General features: G+C 39.1%; 1 protein-coding gene and 2 long non-coding RNA genes across 3 annotated transcripts in view; all 3 read right to left on the reverse strand.

Annotated features, from left to right (window-relative positions):
• Window positions 1-708: 708 nt before the first annotated feature.
• Window positions 709-1,432, reverse strand: LOC111518727. Its single transcript, XR_002724058.2, has 3 exons — window positions 1,222-1,432; window positions 925-1,080; window positions 709-867 (listed from the first exon to the last, which is right to left on the reverse strand). It is a non-coding gene; the product is annotated as an uncharacterized LOC111518727 (long non-coding RNA).
• A 4,260-nt stretch (window positions 1,433-5,692) lies between these two features.
• Window positions 5,693-6,436, reverse strand: LOC111519427. Its single transcript, XR_006955057.1, has 3 exons — window positions 6,217-6,436; window positions 5,909-6,064; window positions 5,693-5,851 (listed from the first exon to the last, which is right to left on the reverse strand). It is a non-coding gene; the product is annotated as an uncharacterized LOC111519427 (long non-coding RNA).
• A 2,678-nt stretch (window positions 6,437-9,114) lies between these two features.
• Window positions 9,115-20,838, reverse strand: part of LOC111519568 (S-adenosylmethionine decarboxylase proenzyme) — a 296,107-nt gene continuing 284,383 nt past the window's right edge. The window contains exons 6-7 of the mRNA XM_047012945.1: window positions 9,331-9,486; window positions 9,115-9,273 (exon numbers count right to left, since the gene is read on the reverse strand). Of these exons, the coding sequence (XP_046868901.1) occupies window positions 9,124-9,273; window positions 9,331-9,486 (306 nt within the window). The 3' untranslated portion in view covers window positions 9,115-9,123. The remainder of the gene's footprint in view (window positions 9,274-9,330; window positions 9,487-20,838) is intronic.

Consider the following 20,838-nt stretch of genomic DNA (forward strand, 5'->3'; position numbering starts at 1 on the left):
TCCCCAAACTATTGGCTTGGGTAAAATCGTATCTTATTGGCAGAACCCAAAAGGTGTCTTTTCGTTCCTCAATATCTAAAACTATTCAATATGATGTTCACCAGCGTAGTATTCAATCGGTTCAGAAGCAATTTTTTAAGTTCACGTTACTCGGTCTCACAAACTTGTTCTTATTAATCTTCCTTCACTTTACAACCGTAGGCTCGTATTTGGCATTCTCTTTCTCCATAAACTAGTCAACCGTCAAGTCCTTTCTACTAGTTTACTAAATATATATTTTTGTGTTCCCTCACGTCGGACCAGAAACTTTTTTCCTATTCACCTTAGTAGATGTCTCACAAACTACTCTCTTCACGAACCTTCGTGTTCTTTGCCAATCTTTTAACAAGATTTCTCATCTTATCTCTTCTCATTTTTCCGTTACTTCTCTTTGCGATATACTTTTTAATAATCTAGAACAAACCGCTGAATATATTTTGGACATCGCATTGCTTGCAACTCATCTTTGACCAAATTGGTTGTGAATCGGGGCATAGCTGGCACCTTGTGCAAATTAAACACCTCAACCGAGTCGGGGATGTTTAGTTGTGTATGAGGCTAAGCTTACTTTCTTCAATTAATTGTTAATTGTTTTTTAGCTTAAGCTTTTTCGTCAACTGCTGTGTTAGTTGACGTAAATAAATATATAAATAAATAAATATGTACCAATTAATCATATTACATTGTGTTTTTATTACGATACAAATATTGTGCGAATAAAAGGTTATAAGACGGAAAATTACAGCACTGCATATCGGTTTGTTTCCAATGTGACTGCGTCGAGTATTCGATTTCCAATCCCTTCATGGTTTCGTACGCCAACGAAGACTATAATAATAATGTAATTAATAAATTATTTATTAAAATAGTTAGTGCCCAACATACCTTATTTGCAAATATGGTTACTATGAACTTCCCCGGCTTAAATGTTTGGACAACTTGATTTATTAACATCCGATAATTATTTAGTGCCACATTGCTTTCAAAGCTGACATAGGAAAAGTTTTCTTCTGGTGTTATATGTATCGTCATGTATTCTCCCTTGTATTCAATTAGGAAAACAAAAATTTTTTATTAGCGTAAAGTTTAGGGAAAGAAGTTTGGCGGTAAAATTGTAATAAATAAGAACAAGTTTTAAACAACAAGACCAAAAAAAGACTGTGCATAACACAACACAGGTACCTGTGCGAGCCGTGGGTGGCAAAGTTTAGCTGTTATAGTGTTGTACAGGACTCTTATTTCGCACGCTTCTATTTGATTCACACATTACACGAGATGTTTCATTTTTCTGATCGTTGCCAATTTTTTTAATGATTTAAAGGAGGACTAGGTGTAGGAGGAGTTTCCGTTAATCTAGACGGACGGACGGACGGGCAAGGCTATATGTACCCGTCTCGTTGTGCTGATCGAGATTAAATAGTAATTGTTCAATGAAAGACGTTAGTATTTCTTGAATAAATTAATCCTTATCCTGTTTATATATAAATAGACACTAGCACATAGACCAGTGACTCAAAGTTGTTGCAACCAACACATAAATTGGGTGGACACAGCGATGCACACCCGATGTAGCTACAATTGGTATCTGATCTTACTAAGAATAATGGATTTCTTTTATAGTAAAAATAGAGAGCTCACCAGTGCATAGTTCGACATAGTGTTAGGTCCGCAAAATACGTCTTTATTGCTAATAGCTAACCATAGCAGCTTAATTAACTAGGTCTTTATGGTTAACTGCTGACCATATCAGATCTACTTATGACTGATGGCCATCGATATCTATAATAGGGTTACATACTTATATTGACCTAAATTTCCATTTGTTCGTATTATAATCGTCTTAATCTTATCTTATTTTATATAATCTAGACAACAACACCGGCCGTAGAACACCTGTTCTTACAATTCAGTTACTAATTCATTGAATAACATCTCAGTTGTAGTTGTTTTCGTAAAACAAATTTCAATCTTCTTAATAGCCTTATTTTCTCTTTTGATTGGTCATTTCTACTTGAGTGCTGCGATATTGATCCTGCAGTGAAGTTTTTCTACTCTGCTCTTAATTCTCTAATTAATAAATGCGTTCCTTATGTCAATGTCTCTACCGTCTCCAGCGCGCCAGTCTGTTTCACACGTAGGCTCTCTAATCTCCTGGTTCGCGTCTCGACTATGCAAATTACTGTATAGCCAAATCTCAATTTTGTGTTTTAAACACTTAATGCTACAATAATTATATCGTTCGCTGTAAGGTTGAATTTTATAAGAACCCCAAAAGATTTTATAACTTTGTTAATTCCAAAAGACGCTCTAATGTACTACCCTCCACCTTCAGACTTAATGACCAGACTGCTAATAATATATAGCGGACGTTGACGATACTATGCGCAGTACGTTCAAGTGGCCCCTACGACACCAGGACAAAGCCTGTTACGCGCGAGCCCAAGCAGATAACTGCCCACCTCCCACCCGACCGACCGAGGGGTGCAGCCGTATAACGCACGGCACGAATCGCGTGGACAAAATACGCAATAGAAAAGACAGACAAACACATAATACTATAGCTATCTATTAACTAAATGGGATAGGATAGATGTTTTAAGCATATTAATAGAAAACTCTGAGCCGATTACAGGGGATAGAAGATTGTAATCAGAGCAGAGGACCCTAAAAGGTTCATGCATAGCATAGTTAGAAGAACAACGACTAAGGGATAAAGGTATCAAAGGATGTCTACTCTGTCTACATGGAACCGACAGATTCACCTGAGCTAATAACTCAGGCGAGTCGATATCACCAATTAGGAGCTTGTGCATAAAAATGACACCAAGCATAATTCTACGGTTAGTTAGGGACGGAAGGTTAATCAAGAGAAGTCTACTAGAATACGAAGGCAAATGGACATTGCGATCCCAGTTTAAGCCACGAAGAGCAAATAGCAAGAACTGCTTTTGAACGGATTCTATTCTAATCTGGTGCGACTCATATTGAGGTGACCAAATGCAAGATCCATACTCTAAAATAGGACGGACAAGCGAAGTAAAAAGAACTTTAGTTGTATAGGGGTCATCAAATTCTTTTGACCATCTTTTAATGAAACCCAGGACACTCATGGCCTTTGCGACCGTGGTGGAAATATGGGTGTTAAAATTTAACTTATGGTCCATAAGTACGCCCAAATCATTCATATTATTTAGACGTTCTAAAGGGCTGTTGTTTAGAAAATAAGTGACCAGTTGAGGAGAGTTACGAAAAAAAGTCATTACCTTACATTTGGTAGTGTTAAGATTAAGTAGATTAAACTGGCACCAGGATTGAAAGTTTTTAAGATCAGCTTGTAGCCGACTAAATGAATCTGTATCTTTATAAGTAAGACAAAGCTTGACATCGTCAGCATACATAAGCACACGCGAATGAACAATGACTGATGGAAGATCGTTAATAAATAGTGTGAAGAGCCAAGATGACTACCTTGAGGTACACCAGAAGTCACAGAAATGGAAACGGAAAAAGAAGACTTAAAAAGTACCTTCTGTTTTCTATTTGTTAAATATTCTCGAACCCAAGAAAGGAAAAGGGGTGGAAACCCAATGTCGCTCAGCTTAGAAAGTAATAGTGTATGATTAACGGAATCAAAGGCTTTGCTGAAGTCAGTGTATATGACATCAGTTTGTTTACCATTTTTGAACCCCTTGATAATTATTGATGTAAATTCTAAAAGGTTAGTGGTTGTAGATCTACGTTTCACAAACCCATGTTGGGATGGCGAAATAATAGAGCTGCAAAAATGTTGCAATTGAGAAGTTATAATTTTCTCAAAAGCTTTCGGAATAGCGGACAATTTTGAGATACCTCTATACTTAGAGGCTTCGGACTTTTTGCCATTTTTATGCAGAGGAATAATATACGACTCCTTCCAAATAGATGGAAAAGAGGAAGATTCTACAGACAATAGAAACAATTTTAAAATGGGTTTACATAATGCTTTTGCACAGAACCTGAGTACACATCCAGGAATACCGTCTGGCCCCGGAGAATAAACAGGTTTAACTAATTTAAGTTCGCTAAGAATAGAACTTTCATCAATCACTGGATTGAAAATGCAATTAGCCTTTTTTAAATGATAAGGATACGGACTTGCTCGATATTCCGTTGAGGAATAAGTTGTTTTGAAAAAACTCGCAAACATATCGGCAATTGCCTGATCAGTGCTCGCTTTTTATACCCTTGCAAAAAGGGTATATTAATTTTGGTCAAAAGTGTGCAACGCATAGAAGGAAGCATCTCCGACCATATAAAGTATATATATTCTTGATCAGCACGACGAGACGAGTTGAAATAGCCATGTCCGTCCGTCCGTCCGTCCGTCCGTCTGGATCAACGCAAACTCCTCCTAGACCGTTAAAGCTACAGAGCTGAAATTTTGCATGTAGGCTTGTATATACTGCAGGCGTTGTATATCTCGGATTCAGCCGGATCGGATCACTATATCATATAGCTCCCATACAAACAGCAAAGTCACGAACAGTGACTTTTCTTAATAACTTCGTTATTTTCTGAGCTATTGTCGTGAAATTTAATATTGGTGAGTTAATTACACATATAAACGACTATGCCAAATTTGATCAAGATCGGGTGACTGTATCATATAGCTCCCATAGGAACGATCTTTCGAAAACAGTGACTTTTGTCAATAACTTCGTTACTTTTGCCGCGATTGCTTTCAAATTAAACATTTGTTAGTTTAATATATCTGTTAATGACTGTGCCAAATTTGATAAGGATCGGGTAACTATATCATATAGCTTCCATAGGAACAATCGGTGGAAAACAGTGACTTTGATCAATATCTTCGTTATTTCCTATGCTAAGATTGTAGGCCGCTCTTTCGGAAACATTAGCCTTTTTAGCTTAACCGTTTTTCCACTTTGATGGCTATAGGTAAGAAAAAAGTTACCAACAAAGTTGCAAGGGTATACAAACTTTGACGCGGTCGAAGTTAGCCCCGGCCCTCTGGTTTATTTTGAAAAGACAAAAAAGATGGGTGCACAGAGGTCTTACGTTTAGAATTAACAAAATTATAAAATTGTTTAGGGTCAGAAGAAAACTGAAGCTTACACCGCTGAAGATAATTCTTATAGCATTGTGTATTAAGCATCATGAATTTTGAACGAGCGACTGTATACAGAGCATAATCTGATGAACGACGTGTTTTTTGAAACTTCTTATAATATCGTGTCTTCACATTTTTCAAATTGGATAGCTCGCGAGAGAACCAGGGAGGTTTGTTAAGCCGCTCCAGCCTACCAAGAGGCACACAAATATCAAAGAGTGAATTCAGAGTATCATAGAAAAAACGAACAGCCGAGTTCATATCACTACAATTGTACAGATAAGACCAATCGGTAGTAGCAATGTTTTCATTAAGGCTGGCAAAGTCAGTCTTACGAAAGCACCTAGTTAGAGGTAACTCATTTGAACCAAGTAATGGTGAAAGCAAGGGCAAATCAATTTTTAAATTTAATGTAGGATGAAATTTGTCTTCAGGAAGAACAAATGGTTCGATCCTATCCTATTGTTTTTTAGCTTAAGCTTTTTCGTCAACTGCTGTGTTAGTTGACGTAAATAAATATATAAATAAATAAATATGTACCAATTAATCATATTACATTGTGTTTTTATTACGATACAAATATTGTGCGAATAAAAGGTTATAAGACGGAAAATTACAGCACTGCATATCGGTTTGTTTCCAATGTGACTGCGTCGAGTATTCGATTTCCAATCCCTTCATGGTTTCGTACGCCAACGAAGACTATAATAATAATGTAATTAATTAATTATTTAATAAAATAGTTAGTGCTCAACATACCTTATTTGCAAATATGGTTACTATGAACATCCCCGGCTTAAATGTTTGGACAACTTGATTTATTAACATCCGATAATTATTTAGTGCCACATTGCTTTCAAAGCTGACATAGGAAAAGTTTTCTTCTGGTGTTATATGTATCGTCATGTATTCTCCCTTGTATTCAATTAGGAAAACAAAAATTTTTTATTAGCGTAAAAAATCTTGTTAGTTTAGGGAAAGAAGTTTGGCGGTAAAATTGTAATAAATAAGAACAAGTTTTAAACAACAAGACCAAAAAAAGACTGTGCATAACACAACACAGGTACCTGTGCGAGCCGTGGGTGGCAAAGTTTAGCTGTTATAGTGTTGTACAGGACTCTTATTTCGCACGCTTCTATTTGATTCACACATTACACGAGATGTTTCATTTTTCTGATCGTTGCCAATTTTTTTAATGATTTAAAGGAGGACTAGGTGTAGGAGGAGTTTCCGTTAATCTAGACGGACGGACGGACGGGCAAGGCTATATGTACCCGTCTCGTTGTGCTGATCGAGATTAAATAGTAATTGTTCAATGAAAGACGTTAGTATTTCTTGAATAAATTAATCCTTATCCTGTTTATATATAAATAGACACTAGCACATAGACCAGTGACTCAAAGTTGTTGCAACCAACACATAAATTGGGTGGACACAGCGATGCACACCCGATGTAGCTACAATTGGTATCTGATCTTACTAAGAATAATGCATTTCTTTTATAGTAAAAATAGAGAGCTCACCAGTGCATACAGAGCATAATCTGATGAACGACGTGTTTTTTGAAACTTCTTATAATATCGTGTCTTCACATTTTTCAAATTGGATAGCTCGCGAGAGAACCAGGGAGGTTTGTTAAGCCGCTCCAGCCTACCAAGAGGCACACAAATATCAAAGAGTGAATTCAGAGTATCATAGAAAAAACGAACAGCCGAGTTCATATCACTACAATTGTACAGATAAGACCAATCGGTAGTAGCAATGTTTTCATTAAGGCTGGCAAAGTCAGTCTTACGAAAGCACCTAGTTAGAGGTAACTCATTTGAACCAAGTAATGGTGAAAGCAAGGGCAAATCAATTTTTAAATTTAATGTAGGATGAAATTTGTCTTCAGGAAGAACAAATGGTTCGATCCTAGAAACCTCACAATAAAAAGAATCCAATACAAAAATAAGATCTAACGATTTTCCATTAGAATTTAAGACAGGATTGACTTGGGATAAAGATAAGCCTAGAAGGCCATCATGTGACAAAGAGGGCAGCAACGTGGTAGATTCATCTGTTAGTGACCATGCTAAAGCGGGTAAATCAAAATCACCTACAACTATGAGCATGTCTTGACTCGAAACTAAAGAGGAGACAAACTGAATTGCCTCTAAATGATTTAAATATACCACCATGTCTGACAATGGTGGAATATAGGAACAAGTAATGAAAGCATTAAAAGATTTAAAATTTACTTTAACACCGACAAACTCAATCTCCTGGGTACTATAAAATTGAATCATTTCAGATGATAAAGCAGCATCAACAGCTATCAGAACGCCACCACCTATGCGAGAAATCCGGTCACGTCTGAAAATAGAAAAGTTTGTGGAAAAAACCGATGCATCAGCAATATCAGGTTTTAGCCACGTCTCTGTGAAAGCTAGAATGTTATGCTCAAAAGAAAGACTATCTACATAGAGATTAGGAAGTTTAGATTTCAGTCCTCTAACGTTCTGGTAACCCATGTTAAGGGACGAAGCTAGTTTTTTGACACACCAGCAGATGCTGATGTGGCAGGAATAGTATTAGTTGTTGTTGTAGGCAAGCGAATCGGTTGCCGATTTTTCTTTTTTTTTTTTTTTTTTTTTTTCTTTTTTACAGTATATTCCTTAACTATTATATTAATGATTCAGATATTGCAGATCTGTTTGCTAAATTCTTTCAGTCGACTTATTCTACTACTTCGGATCCCACATCCTATCCCTTCTCAACTACATTTAAATTGTATGTTTTTTCCTAGTATTACTGAAGACTGTATTATCTCTAACTTATCATCTATGAAGTCTTTCTTTGTACTCGGGCCTGATAATATATTTAGTTGCATCCTTATATTGTGTTCGATTTCCCTATCTAAGCCTTTATCTCGGTTATTCTTTATTTCGAGTGAGACTTGTAGCTTTCATGATGTTTGGAAGGAGTCTTTAATTATTCCGCTTTTTAACAAATCAGATATTTCTAACTACCGCGGCATTGCCAAACTTTCCGGCATAGCTAAGCTGTTTAAGAAAATTATTACGTCTTCCCTTTAACACCTATTCAGATCCACTATTTGTCCTTGTCAGCATGGCTTACCAACCTTTAGAATTGACTACCCTTCTACACCATGGCTTGCGTAGTGTCAAACTGAGGTTATTTATAACGACTTTAGTAAGGCTTTCGATACGGTTGATCATTCTATGCTTCTTACGAAACTCAACATTATGGCCTTTTCCCCAAACTATTGGCTTGGGTAAAATCGTATCTTATTGGCAGAACCCAAAAGGTGTCTTTTCGTTCCTCAATATCTAAAACTATTCAATATGATGTTCACCAGCGTAGTATTCAATCGGTTCAGAAGCAATTTTTTAAGTTCACGTTACTCGGTCTCACAAACTTGTTCTTATTAATCTTCCTTCACTTTACAACCGTAGGCTCGTATTTGGCATTCTCTTTCTCCATAAACTAGTCAACCGTCAAGTCCTTTCTACTAGTTTACTAAATATATATTTTTGTGTTCCCTCACGTCGGACCAGAAACTTTTTTCCTATTCACCTTAGTAGATGTCTCACAAACTACTCTCTTCACGAACCTTCGTGTTCTTTGCCAATCTTTTAACAAGATTTCTCATCTTATCTCTTCTCATTTTTCCGTTACTTCTCTTTGCGATATACTTTTTAATAATCTAGAACAAACCGCTGAATATATTTTGGACATCGCATTGCTTGCAACTCATCTTTGACCACATTGGTTGTGAATCGGGGCATAGCTGGCACCTTGTGCAAATTAAACACCTCAACCGAGTCGGGGATGTTTAGTTGTGTATGAGGCTAAGCTTACTTTCTTCAATTAATTGTTAATTGTTTTTTAGCTTAAGCTTTTTCGTCAACTGCTGTGTTAGTTGACGTAAATAAATATATAAATAAATAAATATGTACCAATTAATCATATTACATTGTGTTTTTATTACGATACAAATATTGTGCGAATAAAAGGTTATAAGACGGAAAATTACAGCACTGCATATCGGTTTGTTTCCAATGTGACTGCGTCGAGTATTCGATTTCCAATCCCTTCATGGTTTCGTACGCCAACGAAGACTATAATAATAATGTAATTAATTAATTATTTAATAAAATAGTTAGTGCTCAACATACCTTATTTGCAAATATGGTTACTATGAACTTCCCCGGCTTAAATGTTTGGACAACTTGATTTATTAACATCCGATAATTATTTAGTGCCACATTGCTTTCAAAGCTGACATAGGAAAAGTTTTCTTCTGGTGTTATATGTATCGTCATGTATTCTCCCTTGTATTCAATTAGGAAAACAAAAATTTTTTATTAGCGTAAAAAATCTTGTTAGTTTAGGGAAAGAAGTTTGGCGGTAAAATTGTAATAAATAAGAACAAGTTTTAAACAACAAGACCAAAAAAAGACTGTGCATAACACAACACAGGTACCTGTGCGAGCCGTGGGTGGCAAAGTTTAGCTGTTATAGTGTTGTACAGGACTCTTATTTCGCACGCTTCTATTTGATTCACACATTACACGAGATGTTTCATTTTTCTGATCGTTGCCAATTTTTTTAATGATTTAAAGGAGGACTAGGTGTAGGAGGAGTTTCCGTTAATCTAGACGGACGGACGGACGGGCAAGGCTATATGTACCCGTCTCGTTGTGCTGATCGAGATTAAATAGTAATTGTTCAATGAAAGACGTTAGTATTTCTTGAATAAATTAATCCTTATCCTGTTTATATATAAATAGACACTAGCACATAGACCAGTGACTCAAAGTTGTTGCAACCAACACATAAATTGGGTGGACACAGCGATGCACACCCGATGTAGCTACAATTGGTATCTGATCTTACTAAGAATAATGCATTTCTTTTATAGTAAAAATAGAGAGCTCACCAGTGCATAGTTCGACATAGTGTTAGGTCAGCAAAATACGTCTTTATTGCTAATAGCTAACCATAGCAGCTTAATTAACTAGGTCTTTATTGTTAACTGCTGACCATATCAGATCTACTCATGACTGATGAGCCATCGATATCTATAATAGGGTTACATACTTATATTGACCTAAATTTCCATTTGTTCATATTATAATTGTCTTAATCTTATCTTATTTTATATAATCTAGACACCAACATATACTCCCGGCCGTTGAACACCTGATCAACGTTATCCAACGTTGACCGCAAAATTACTGGGGGCTGGGTTTGCTGCAGCAGGAGTCGGTATGGGATTGACGATCCTCACGGTTATCTGCTCTGGACCATTGTGCCTTGGGGATTGGAAGTACCTCCTTATTCAATACACCATCACAAGAACCAATGGTATTGTTAGCGCTATGTAGGAGACGATAGCATGGTGTGCCGGCTTGTTGGGGTCTTCTGCTGCTTTTGTTGGGTTAAAGCTGAAGTTCCCAATCCGGACATATGACAATTTCATTGAGTCTGTCGTAGCTATACGGTGACCTGTTATTCGGATAGCAGAATTCCTGGCTGTACACGTCGGGTCTACAGTTAACAATCAAGTCTTCTTGATAGTGACACCTTGTATATTATCGTCACTGCAAGTTCAATTGGTCTGGTGGTGGCAAAAATCCACTGATTTTTGTAATACAAAAATCGTACCACAAGAATGACCTGATTGTGTGTTGTATTTGACAAGTTGATGATTTTGTATTTTTGAATAGCTGGAACTCCCAGTTGCTATTGGCCGTAAACGTCGTTTGTTTATCAACACAAATGTTTTGCTCGTTGTTGATCTGATGGCATTGTTCGCAATCTGCTCTTGAGAGCCCAATGTATTGATTCTATTCTTTGTTGACGTCAAAAAGGGGAATTTTAGTGTTCATAACTACAATCCCATGAGTTCCAATTGCTGGAATGGGTACCTGGTTATAGATTTGCACTGCCTGCATTGCCACTAATGGAAACGTGACTTTAAATATCACATGATTGTTCGCGATTGTGTTGTGTGCATATATTAGGCATATAATTGCAAGACGTCGTTACCTGGAACCGGCAAATCCAAACCAAACGGAATATGTCTCTTAAGTTGGTTCATATGTTCATAACAGGCTTGTTTTGCTATTTCGGTTTGAATTCGTTGCAAATTCCCTGCGATAACTGTCATCTGAGTAGTTAGCGTGATATACCATTGCAATGCCTTTACCGCATTGTCCTCAACCTTGGTTATGTCGTTCATTTGTTGTTCCATTAGTTTCATCCGATTTTCAATTGTGGCTCTGTCTCGCCTAATGATATTTATCGGTCACCACATTCATTTTAAAGCTTTTTAAATTTTTAAAATCGTTCTATCGGTGTAGAAGCTATGATTTTTGCAATGTAAAATGTCAAAAGCCCCACTGTTCGTCGCCCAGAATATACAGAATTCCGACCAAACCAAACGCAAAAAACTGTTAAGAAATGGGGAATGATTTGGGATTGTTTCTCATACATTGTGCTTGACCCAATTTATAAGATTGATAGAAGTATAGAGCGAAATCGCTACATGAACAACATAAAAAAGGTAATGCTCTTCTATATCATGGCATATGCATATTTATGCCCATAAAATGGACATATTACCAGGACACCGACCCAAAACAGGAAGAAGCTCGAAAAGGGCCAGAGCCGCGCAGGTGCAAGGCATTTGTTGCCAATAAGGGGTTCACAACAAAGTATTAAGTCCTAAGAACCAAATGTGACCTGAATTTGGAGTTTCAAATAATTTGGAATCGACAGATTTTTATATTTAGTCACTGCTATTTTATTGAACTACAGAAAATGTCATTTATTTATTTATTTATTTATACTGTGATTGGGCAGTGATTGTAAATTAAAGCCAATCTTCTTACTAGCTATAGCTACTAGGCCTTAAGCTACAGAAAATGTCATATTTTTACTATTTTGCTCCAAAATGGTAGTAATTTTATTATATTTAAATATAGACAATGAATTTCGAAAATAGTAGTGCATTTATGGTCTTTTTAATATGATTTAACAACTTTAAAGTCACTGTTATTTTTGTGAACACAGCTGTAGTCATGCGAACACACACTTACATACATTGCCTATCAAATTAAAAGCTAAAAATAAAAAATTAATAAATATAAAGAGCTTTTTTGTACAAATTGTACACCACAAGGTCAAAAACGGATACAAGGTATAAATACAGGAGCTGACCCGGGCAAGTTTGACCTTGAAAAAAAGAAAATCCGTTAAATTATTCAACATTTCACAAACATCTGCAAGTTTCCGTCGTTGACTATAATTGTTTAAAGACTTTGATTAACACAATGATTATAAAATCAATTAGGGAATCGTAGGCAAACACAACTGAAACTTTAAGTAGACGTAAAAATCATGCACAAATAAAGTAAGTCGGTTCGCCGACATCGGTATACCATGGCCCAGGTGAAAAAATATTTTAATTTCGAACACCAAATGTATGTCTATTTAATTCGCCTCATAGCATATGCTAACTCGCTCACCTTCACAAAAACACACGAGCACTCTAGCCTATGGCCAAATCCATCCTTAAAGACCACCAAGTATACGAATAATTTCCATGTTTCTATTATTAAATGTAGGTAGATATTAACAGGGCTCATTGTGGCTGAATTTGGCTTAGATAGTCAAAATACTGCCGGAAGCAACCGTTTTTTTCTAGATTCTGGAGGCGAAAGTAGGCGTGGCAAAAATATTTAATGTTAATAATCTGCGCGCATACTAAGCGAGTCTACATACCTTATTTGGTGACTTTAACTTTGTTGGTTTTCATGAAATCAGTTTTGTTTAATTTTCGGGGACGTGGCAAAATTTTGAAAAAAGCTAAATCTTTGCGTGTACTAAGCCAGTACCCATTTGAAATTAGGTTGGTATAGCTAGTATAGTCTTTGAAAAAATCAGTTTTATTTTATTTGCGGGGGCGCAAGGGGGTGTGGCAAAAATTTTTGTATGGTATAAAAAGGAACAAAAGCAAAGGTTACATAAAACATTAGTTTTAAAAAAACTAATACACAACTTAGTTTTATATTGTTTATGAAAATAAAAAAACATCTTTAAATCCAAAAACCATTAATAAATTTTTGGCACACCAAGAACATGCGAATTGATTTTGGCATTTAAAGTTTGTGCATTTGCTTGGCTTTACTCAGAAAATGAACACGCGTTGTTCTATTTTTAGAAAACCACGTCGTGTTTCCATAAAAATCCGGTGTACCATGTTGAAGATTGAACATTTTAGAGACAATTTCATTAATTTTTTTTTATTTTTCTATACCCTTGCAAAAAGGGTATATTAATTTTGGTCACAGTCAGCGTCTAAAACTCCGCGAGAACAGACGTCATCGGTGATAAGCTCGTCGCGATCAAGCTATCACTCGTTTACCTCCCCAGGGCCACCCATAGGTAGGGAAAACATGTTTTCCTTACTAAGTGATAGCCCAAAAACTAAAAAGAAAAGACAATTTCAAAAAACTCCAATCGAGTTACCAGATCTGACAGAAGTCACAGCACAAAACCCTAAATACATATCAGAATACTCATGCTTTGCAGTACATAGAGCAATTCAACTAATCCGCAAAGACATTGTCTCCATATCTATCTTACCCGACGGAAACCTTCTCATACTTGTCAAAAACAAAGAGGTGGCCGAAAAGTTCTCGAAAGCAAACGAACTTCCCGGTATATGCAAAATTACCTGGAAACTGCACGAATCAATAAACAGCATTAAAGGTACCATTTATGAAGGGTCGCCAAGAGACTGGCCATTCACCTGGACTGCAATCGGCTGCCCAGCTGGCTGCATCTGTTGTGTTGGAGAAATTATTTATTTCCCATCTGTCCTAGCTTGGAGGCCACGCCGAGAGGGGCGGCGGGGGTGTTAACCATATCCCGCGCTTTCTCCTGTGGTGGGAAAATTGCATTTTTGGCATTTTCCTTATCGTTTGACTTCTTAGCGCTTTTTACTTTGCCGATTGCAATTAATCAGCTGGTAACTAGTGTTGTGAACCGTCGATCGATAACAGAGCCGATAAACCAGCTGACGGCTTAACATAAGCTCACAACATTAGCCTCCAAAGTGCTGCGTGCTTTTGGGCGCTCGCTTAGGCGCGATTTTTAAAAAATCCCCTATAGACTGAGTAAGTCTTAAGTTACCGACTAGCAATCTTTTCAGGTTACAAGAAGAGGACCAACAAACCCACAGGGCCTCTGAGACACGAAGAAGACTGTGGTATGCGCTTGTGCAAGCGACCGCAGCGTATAAAACCTGGCAGCAGGTATAAAATGCAAAAAATGCATGGAAAAATGGTTGGAAAAACGTCGACTACTCCAGGTGACAGCCACAGTTGTGGAAATCCACCCATGGTACAAGCCATGGCAGGGGCACGGATTCTGGATTCCCCAACAACCGTCATCACCACCACTACTGCACCGGTGGCAAACTTGGCCGATGCAGCGGACATAGTTACAAGCAGCAGCAGCAACAAGCACGGACTATGCACAAACGGAGCCAATCCTTTCGCCAAAGGAAGCAAGATCGCCAGGATACCGCCGCAGGCTCTTCACTCGGCCCCGCCAGCCATTCGAGATATACTCGTCTCAGCTGGATGCGAAGAAGAGACACCCAAACGGGCAAGGGAAGCAAGCCCTTGCAACACCGAAAGTGGAACCTCACCGAAGAAATTAAAAGGACCGCCGCAGGCTGGTCTGGGCAAAATCTTAGACGAGATCATAGATGGCTCGGTTAATAAAAAGGCCAAGGACCCGAAGCCCCGCAGCAACAGCAGTATCACCAGGACCAGTAGTAGCTGAACCAACACACGCAACGAACATCGCTGGAGGGAAATGGCACAAGGTGAAAAGCAAGCCAAGAACCATTAAAAAGTGTAAAGACACAGCCAATTACGCGATGGTACTGAAATCAGTACACACAGACGCCGGAATCCAGCAGTTCAAGGAGAATGTATGTGAGGTTCGACGCACAGCAGCCGGGGAACTACTCCTACAGTTGACCAAGCCAGCGGACGAAGCAACTGTCAAACTGCAGCAGGCAGTGAAACAGGCACTTGGAGACACTGCTGATGTCAAGGCGATCAGCGATAAGGCCATGGTCGAAATAAAGGATCTCTCAGAATTCCACACTGCAGACGATCTTCTGCTCGCCGTCCTGGAACTGATCGACGAGGATTTGCCGGCAGAATGTCACCCAAAGATGCGGAAAGCGTACAGTGGTACACAGACCGCAACAATGATGGTGAACCCGAATCTGGCGAACAAGCTGCTGCAGGCGGGCAAAATACGAGTAGGCATGTGCATATGCCGAGTACGCCTGAACACTGAGCCGAGGCTGTGCTACAAGTGTCTGGACTTTGGGCATACAGCAGCTCGGTGCAGAAGCAAGCACGACGCATCCAAGCTATGCTTCAACTGCGGTAGCAAGGATTACGCTTCAAAGCAATGTGACCAGAAGGCAGCATGCATACTTTGCACACGACATAAGCGGAGCAATACGGCGCACAACACGCTCAGCAGAGCTTGCCCGTTGTTTGTAGAGGCTGGCAGTAACAGGAAGGATTAAGTTTCTACAGCTTAATCTAAACCACTGCAGGTCGGCACAGGACCTCTTAAAACAAACTGTACGGGACCTGAAAGTAGATTTCTCAATTTTGTGCGAGCCATTTTCCCATATACAGGACCACAGCTGGACGCAAAACCACCGTTATGGCGCGGCAATTTGGAGCAACAGCAGGACACATCTGGAGAATCAGCACAGCGCGGACGGATATGTAAGGGCGAGGTACAATGGAGTATATGTCTACAGCTGCTACATAGCACCGAGCAAACACATCGACGAATTCTGCAGCATACTGGATGGATTAGTGGAGGACGCCAGAACGCACACGCCAACCATCATAGCCGGCAACTTCAATACATGGGCAACGGAATGGGGTAGCCAAAGGACTACTAGAAGGGGCAGGGCCCTGCTGGACGCTTTTGCCACACTCAAATTCAGTCTGCTCAACGTAGGCAACACCCACACATACAATAAGGCTGGCAGAGGCTCCGTGATCGACCTCACGTTTGCTAGCCCTTGCCTAGCCCGCAGCGCGCAGTGGGCAGTTTCGGATATCTACACGCACAGCGACCACTTCGCCATTGTGTGCTCTATCAAGAGTTGTCCACCTGCACACACACCAACGACGTTCAAGTGACAAGGAGCAGCAGCACGGACGTTCATATGTTTCCGAAGCTGGCCTGGTGATAGTAGTAACAGGCTTGTTTTGCTATTTCGGTTTGAATTCGTTGCAAATTCCCTGCGATAACTGTCATCTGAGTAGTTAGCGTGATATACCATTGCAATGCCTTTACCGCATTGTCCTCAACCTTGGTTATGTCGTTCATTTGTTGTTCCATTAGTTTCATCCGATTTTCAATTGTGGCTCTGTCTCGCCTAATGATATTTATCGGTCACCACATTCATTTTAAAGCTTTTTAAATTTTTAAAATCGTTCTATCGGTGTAGAAGCTATGATTTTTGCAATGTAAAATGTCAAAAGCCCCACTGTTCGTCGCCCAGAATATACAGAATTCCGACCAAACCAAACGCAAAAAACTGTTAAGAAATGGGGAATGATTTGGGATTGTTTCTCATACATTGTGCTTGACCCAATTTATAAGATTGATAGAAGTATAGAGCGAAATCGCTACATGAACAACATAAAAAAGGTAATGCTCTTCTATATCATGGCAATGCATATTTATGCCCATAAAATGGACATATTACCAGGACACCGACCCAAAACAGGAAGAAGCTCGAAAAGGGCCAGAGCCGCGCAGGTGCAAGGCATTTGTTGCCAATAAGGGGTTCACAACAAAGTATTAAGTCCTAAGAACCAAATGTGACCTGAATTTGGAGTTTCAAATAATTTGGAATCGACAGATTTTTATATTTAGTCACTGCTATTTTATTGAACTACAGAAAATGTCATTTATTTATTTATTTATTTATACTGTGATTGGGCAGTGATTGTAAATTAAAGCCAATCTTCTTACTAGCTATAGCTACTAGGCCTTAAGCTACAGAAAATGTCATATTTTTACTATTTTGCTCCAAAATGGTAGTAATTTTATTATATTTAAATATAGACAATGAATTTCGAAAATAGTAGTGCATTTATGGTCTTTTTAATATGATTTAACAACTTTAAAGTCACTGTTATTTTTGTGAACACAGCTGTAGTCATGCGAACACACACTTACATACATTGCCTATCAAATTAAAAGCTAAAAACAAAAAATTAATAAATATAAAGAGCTTTTTTGTACAAATTGTACACCACAAGGTCAAAAACGGATACAAGGTATAAATACAGGAGCTGACCCGGGCAAGTTTGACCTTGAAAAAAAGAAAATCCGTTAAATTATCCAACATTTCACAAACATCTGCAAGTTTCCGTCGTTGACTATAATTGCTTAAAATGATTATAAAATCAATTAGGGAATCGTAGGGAAACACAACTGAAACTTTAAGTAAACGTAAAAATCATGCACAAATAAAGTAAGTCGGTTCGCCGACATCGGTATACCATGGCCCAGGTGAAAAAATATTTTAATTTCGAACACCAAATGTATGTCTATTTAATTCGCCTCATAGCATATGCTAACTCGCTCACCTTCACAAAAACACACGAGCACTCTAGCCTATGGCCAAATCCATCCTTAAAGACCACCAAGTAAAACACGTTTATACGAATAATTTCCATGTTTCTATTATTAAATGTTGGTAGATATTAACAGGGCTCATTGTGTGCTGAATTTGGCTTAGATAGTCAAAATACTGCCGGAAGCAACCGTTTTTTTCTAGATTCTGGAGGCGAAAGTAGGCGTGGCAAAAATATTTAATGTTAATAATCTGCGCGCATACTAAGCGAGTCTACATACCTTATTTGGTGACTTTAACTTTGTTGGTTTTCATGAAATCAGTTTTGTTTAATTTTCGGGGACGTGGCAAAATTTTGAAAAAAGCTAAATCTTTGCGTGTACTAAGCCAGTACCCATTTGAAATTAGGTTGGTATAGCTAGTATAGTCTTTGAAAAAATCAGTTTTATTTTATTTGCGGGGGCGCAAGGGGGTGTGGCAAAAATTTTTGTATGGTATAAAAAGGAACAAAAGCAAAGGTTACATAAAACATTAGTTTTAAAAAAACTAATACACAACTTAGTTTTATATTGTTTATGAAAATAAAAAACATCTTTAAATCCAAAAACCATTAATAAATTTTTGGCACACCAAGAACATGCGAATTTATTTTTGCATTTAAAGTTTGTGCATTTGCTTGGCTTTACTCAGAAAATTAACACGCGTTGTTCTATTTTTAGAAAACCACGTTGTGTTTCCATAAAAATCCGGTGTACCATGTTGAAGATTGAACATTTTAGAGACAATTTCATTAATTTTTTTTTATTTTTCTATACCCTTGCAAAAAGGGTATATTAATTTTGGTCACAGTCAGCGTCTAAAACTCCGCGAGAACAGACGTCATCGGTGATAAGCTCGTCGCGATCAAGCTATCACTCGTTTACCTCCCCAGGGCCACCCATAGGTAGGGAAAACATGTTTTCCTTACTAAGTGATAGCCCAAAAACTAAAAAGAAAAGACAATTTCAAAAAACTCCAATCGAGTTACCAGATCTGACAGAAATCACAGCACAAAACCCTAAATACATATCAGAATACTCATGCTTTGCAGTACATAGAGCAATTCAACTAATCCGCAAAGACATTGTCTCCATATCTATCTTACCCGACGGAAACCTTCTCATACTTGTCAAAAACAAAGAGGTGGCCGAAAAGTTCTCGAAAGCAAACGAACTTCCCGGTATATGCAAAATTACCTGGAAACTGCACGAATCAATAAACAGCATTAAAGGTACCATTTATGAAGGGTCGCCAAGAGACTGGCCACTCACCTGGACTGCAATCGGCTGCCCAGCTGGCTGCATCTGTTGTGTTGGAGAAATTATTTATTTCCCATCTGTCCTAGCTTGGAGGCCACGCCGAGAGGGGCGGCGGGGGTGTTAACCATATCCCTCCCGCGCTTTCTCCTGTGGTGGGAAAATTGCATTTTTGGCATTTTCCTTATCGTTTGACTTCTTAGCGCTTTTTACTTTGCCGATTGCAATTAATCAGCTGGTAACTAGTGTTGTGAACCGTCGATCGATAACAGAGCCGATAAACCAGCTGACGGCTTAACATAAGCTCACAACATTAGACTCCAAAGTGCTGCGTGCTTTTGGGCGCTCGCTTAGGCGCGATTTTTAAAAAATCCCCTATAGACTGAGTAAGTCTTAAGTTACCGACTAGCAATCTTTTCAGTTTACAAGAAGAGGACCAACAAACCCACAGGGCCTCTGAGACACGAAGAAGACTGTGGTATGCGCTTGTGCAAGCGACCGCAGCGTATAAAACCTGGCAGCAGGTATAAAATGCAAAAAATGCATGGAAAAATGGTTGGAAAAACGTCGACTACTCCAGGTGACAGCCACAGTTGTGGAAATCCACCCATGGTACAAGCCATGGCAGGGGCACGGATTCTGGATTCCCCAACAACCGTCATCACCACCACTACTGCACCGGTGGCAAACTTGGCCGATGCAGCGGACATAGTTACAAGCAGCAGCAGCAACAAGCACGGACTATGCACAAACGGAGCCAATCCTTTCGCCAAAGGAAGCAAGATCGCCAGGATACCGCCGCAGGCTCTTCACTCGGCCCCGCCAGCCATTCGAGATATACTCGTCTCAGCTGGATGCGAAGAAGAGACACCCAAACGGGCAAGGGAAGCAAGCCCTTGCAACACCGAAAGTGGAACCTCACCGAAGAAATTAAAAGGACCGCCGCAGGCTGGTCTGGGCAAAATCTTAGACGAGATCATAGATGGCTCGGTTAATAAAAAGGCCAAGGACCCGAAGCCCCGCAGCAACAGCAGTATCACCAGGACCAGTAGTAGCTGAACCAACACACGCAACGAACATCGCTGGAGGGAAATGGCACAAGGTGAAAAGCAAGCCAAGAACCATTAAAAAGTGTAAAGACACAGCCACTTGGAGACACTGCTGATGTCAAGGCGATCAGCGATAAGGCCATGGTCGAAATAAAGGATCTCTCAGAATTCCACACTGCAGACGATCTTCTGCTCGCCGTCCTGGAACTGATCGACGAGGATTTGCCGGCAGAATGTCACCCAAAGATGCGGAAAGCGTACAGTGGTACACAGACCGCAACAATGATGGTGAACCCGAATCTGGCGAACAAGCTGCTGCAGGCGGGCAAAATACGAGTAGGCATGTGCATATGCCGAGTACGCCTGAACACTGAGCCGAGGCGGTGCTACAAGTGTCTGGACTTTGGGCATACAGCAGCTCGGTGCAGAAGCAAGCACGACGCATCCAAGCTATGCTTCAACTGCGGTAGCAAGGATTACGCTTCAAAGCAATGTGACCAGAAGGCAGCATGCATACTTTGCACACGACATAAGCGGAGCAATACGGCGCACAACACGCTCAGCAGAGCTTGCCCGTTGTTTGTAGAGGCTGGCAGTAACAGGAAGGATTAAGTTTCTACAGCTTAATCTAAA

Source organism: Drosophila willistoni, unplaced genomic scaffold, assembly GCF_018902025.1.
Source record: "Drosophila willistoni isolate 14030-0811.24 unplaced genomic scaffold, UCI_dwil_1.1 Seg485, whole genome shotgun sequence".
NCBI lineage: Eukaryota > Metazoa > Arthropoda > Insecta > Diptera > Drosophilidae > Drosophila > Drosophila willistoni.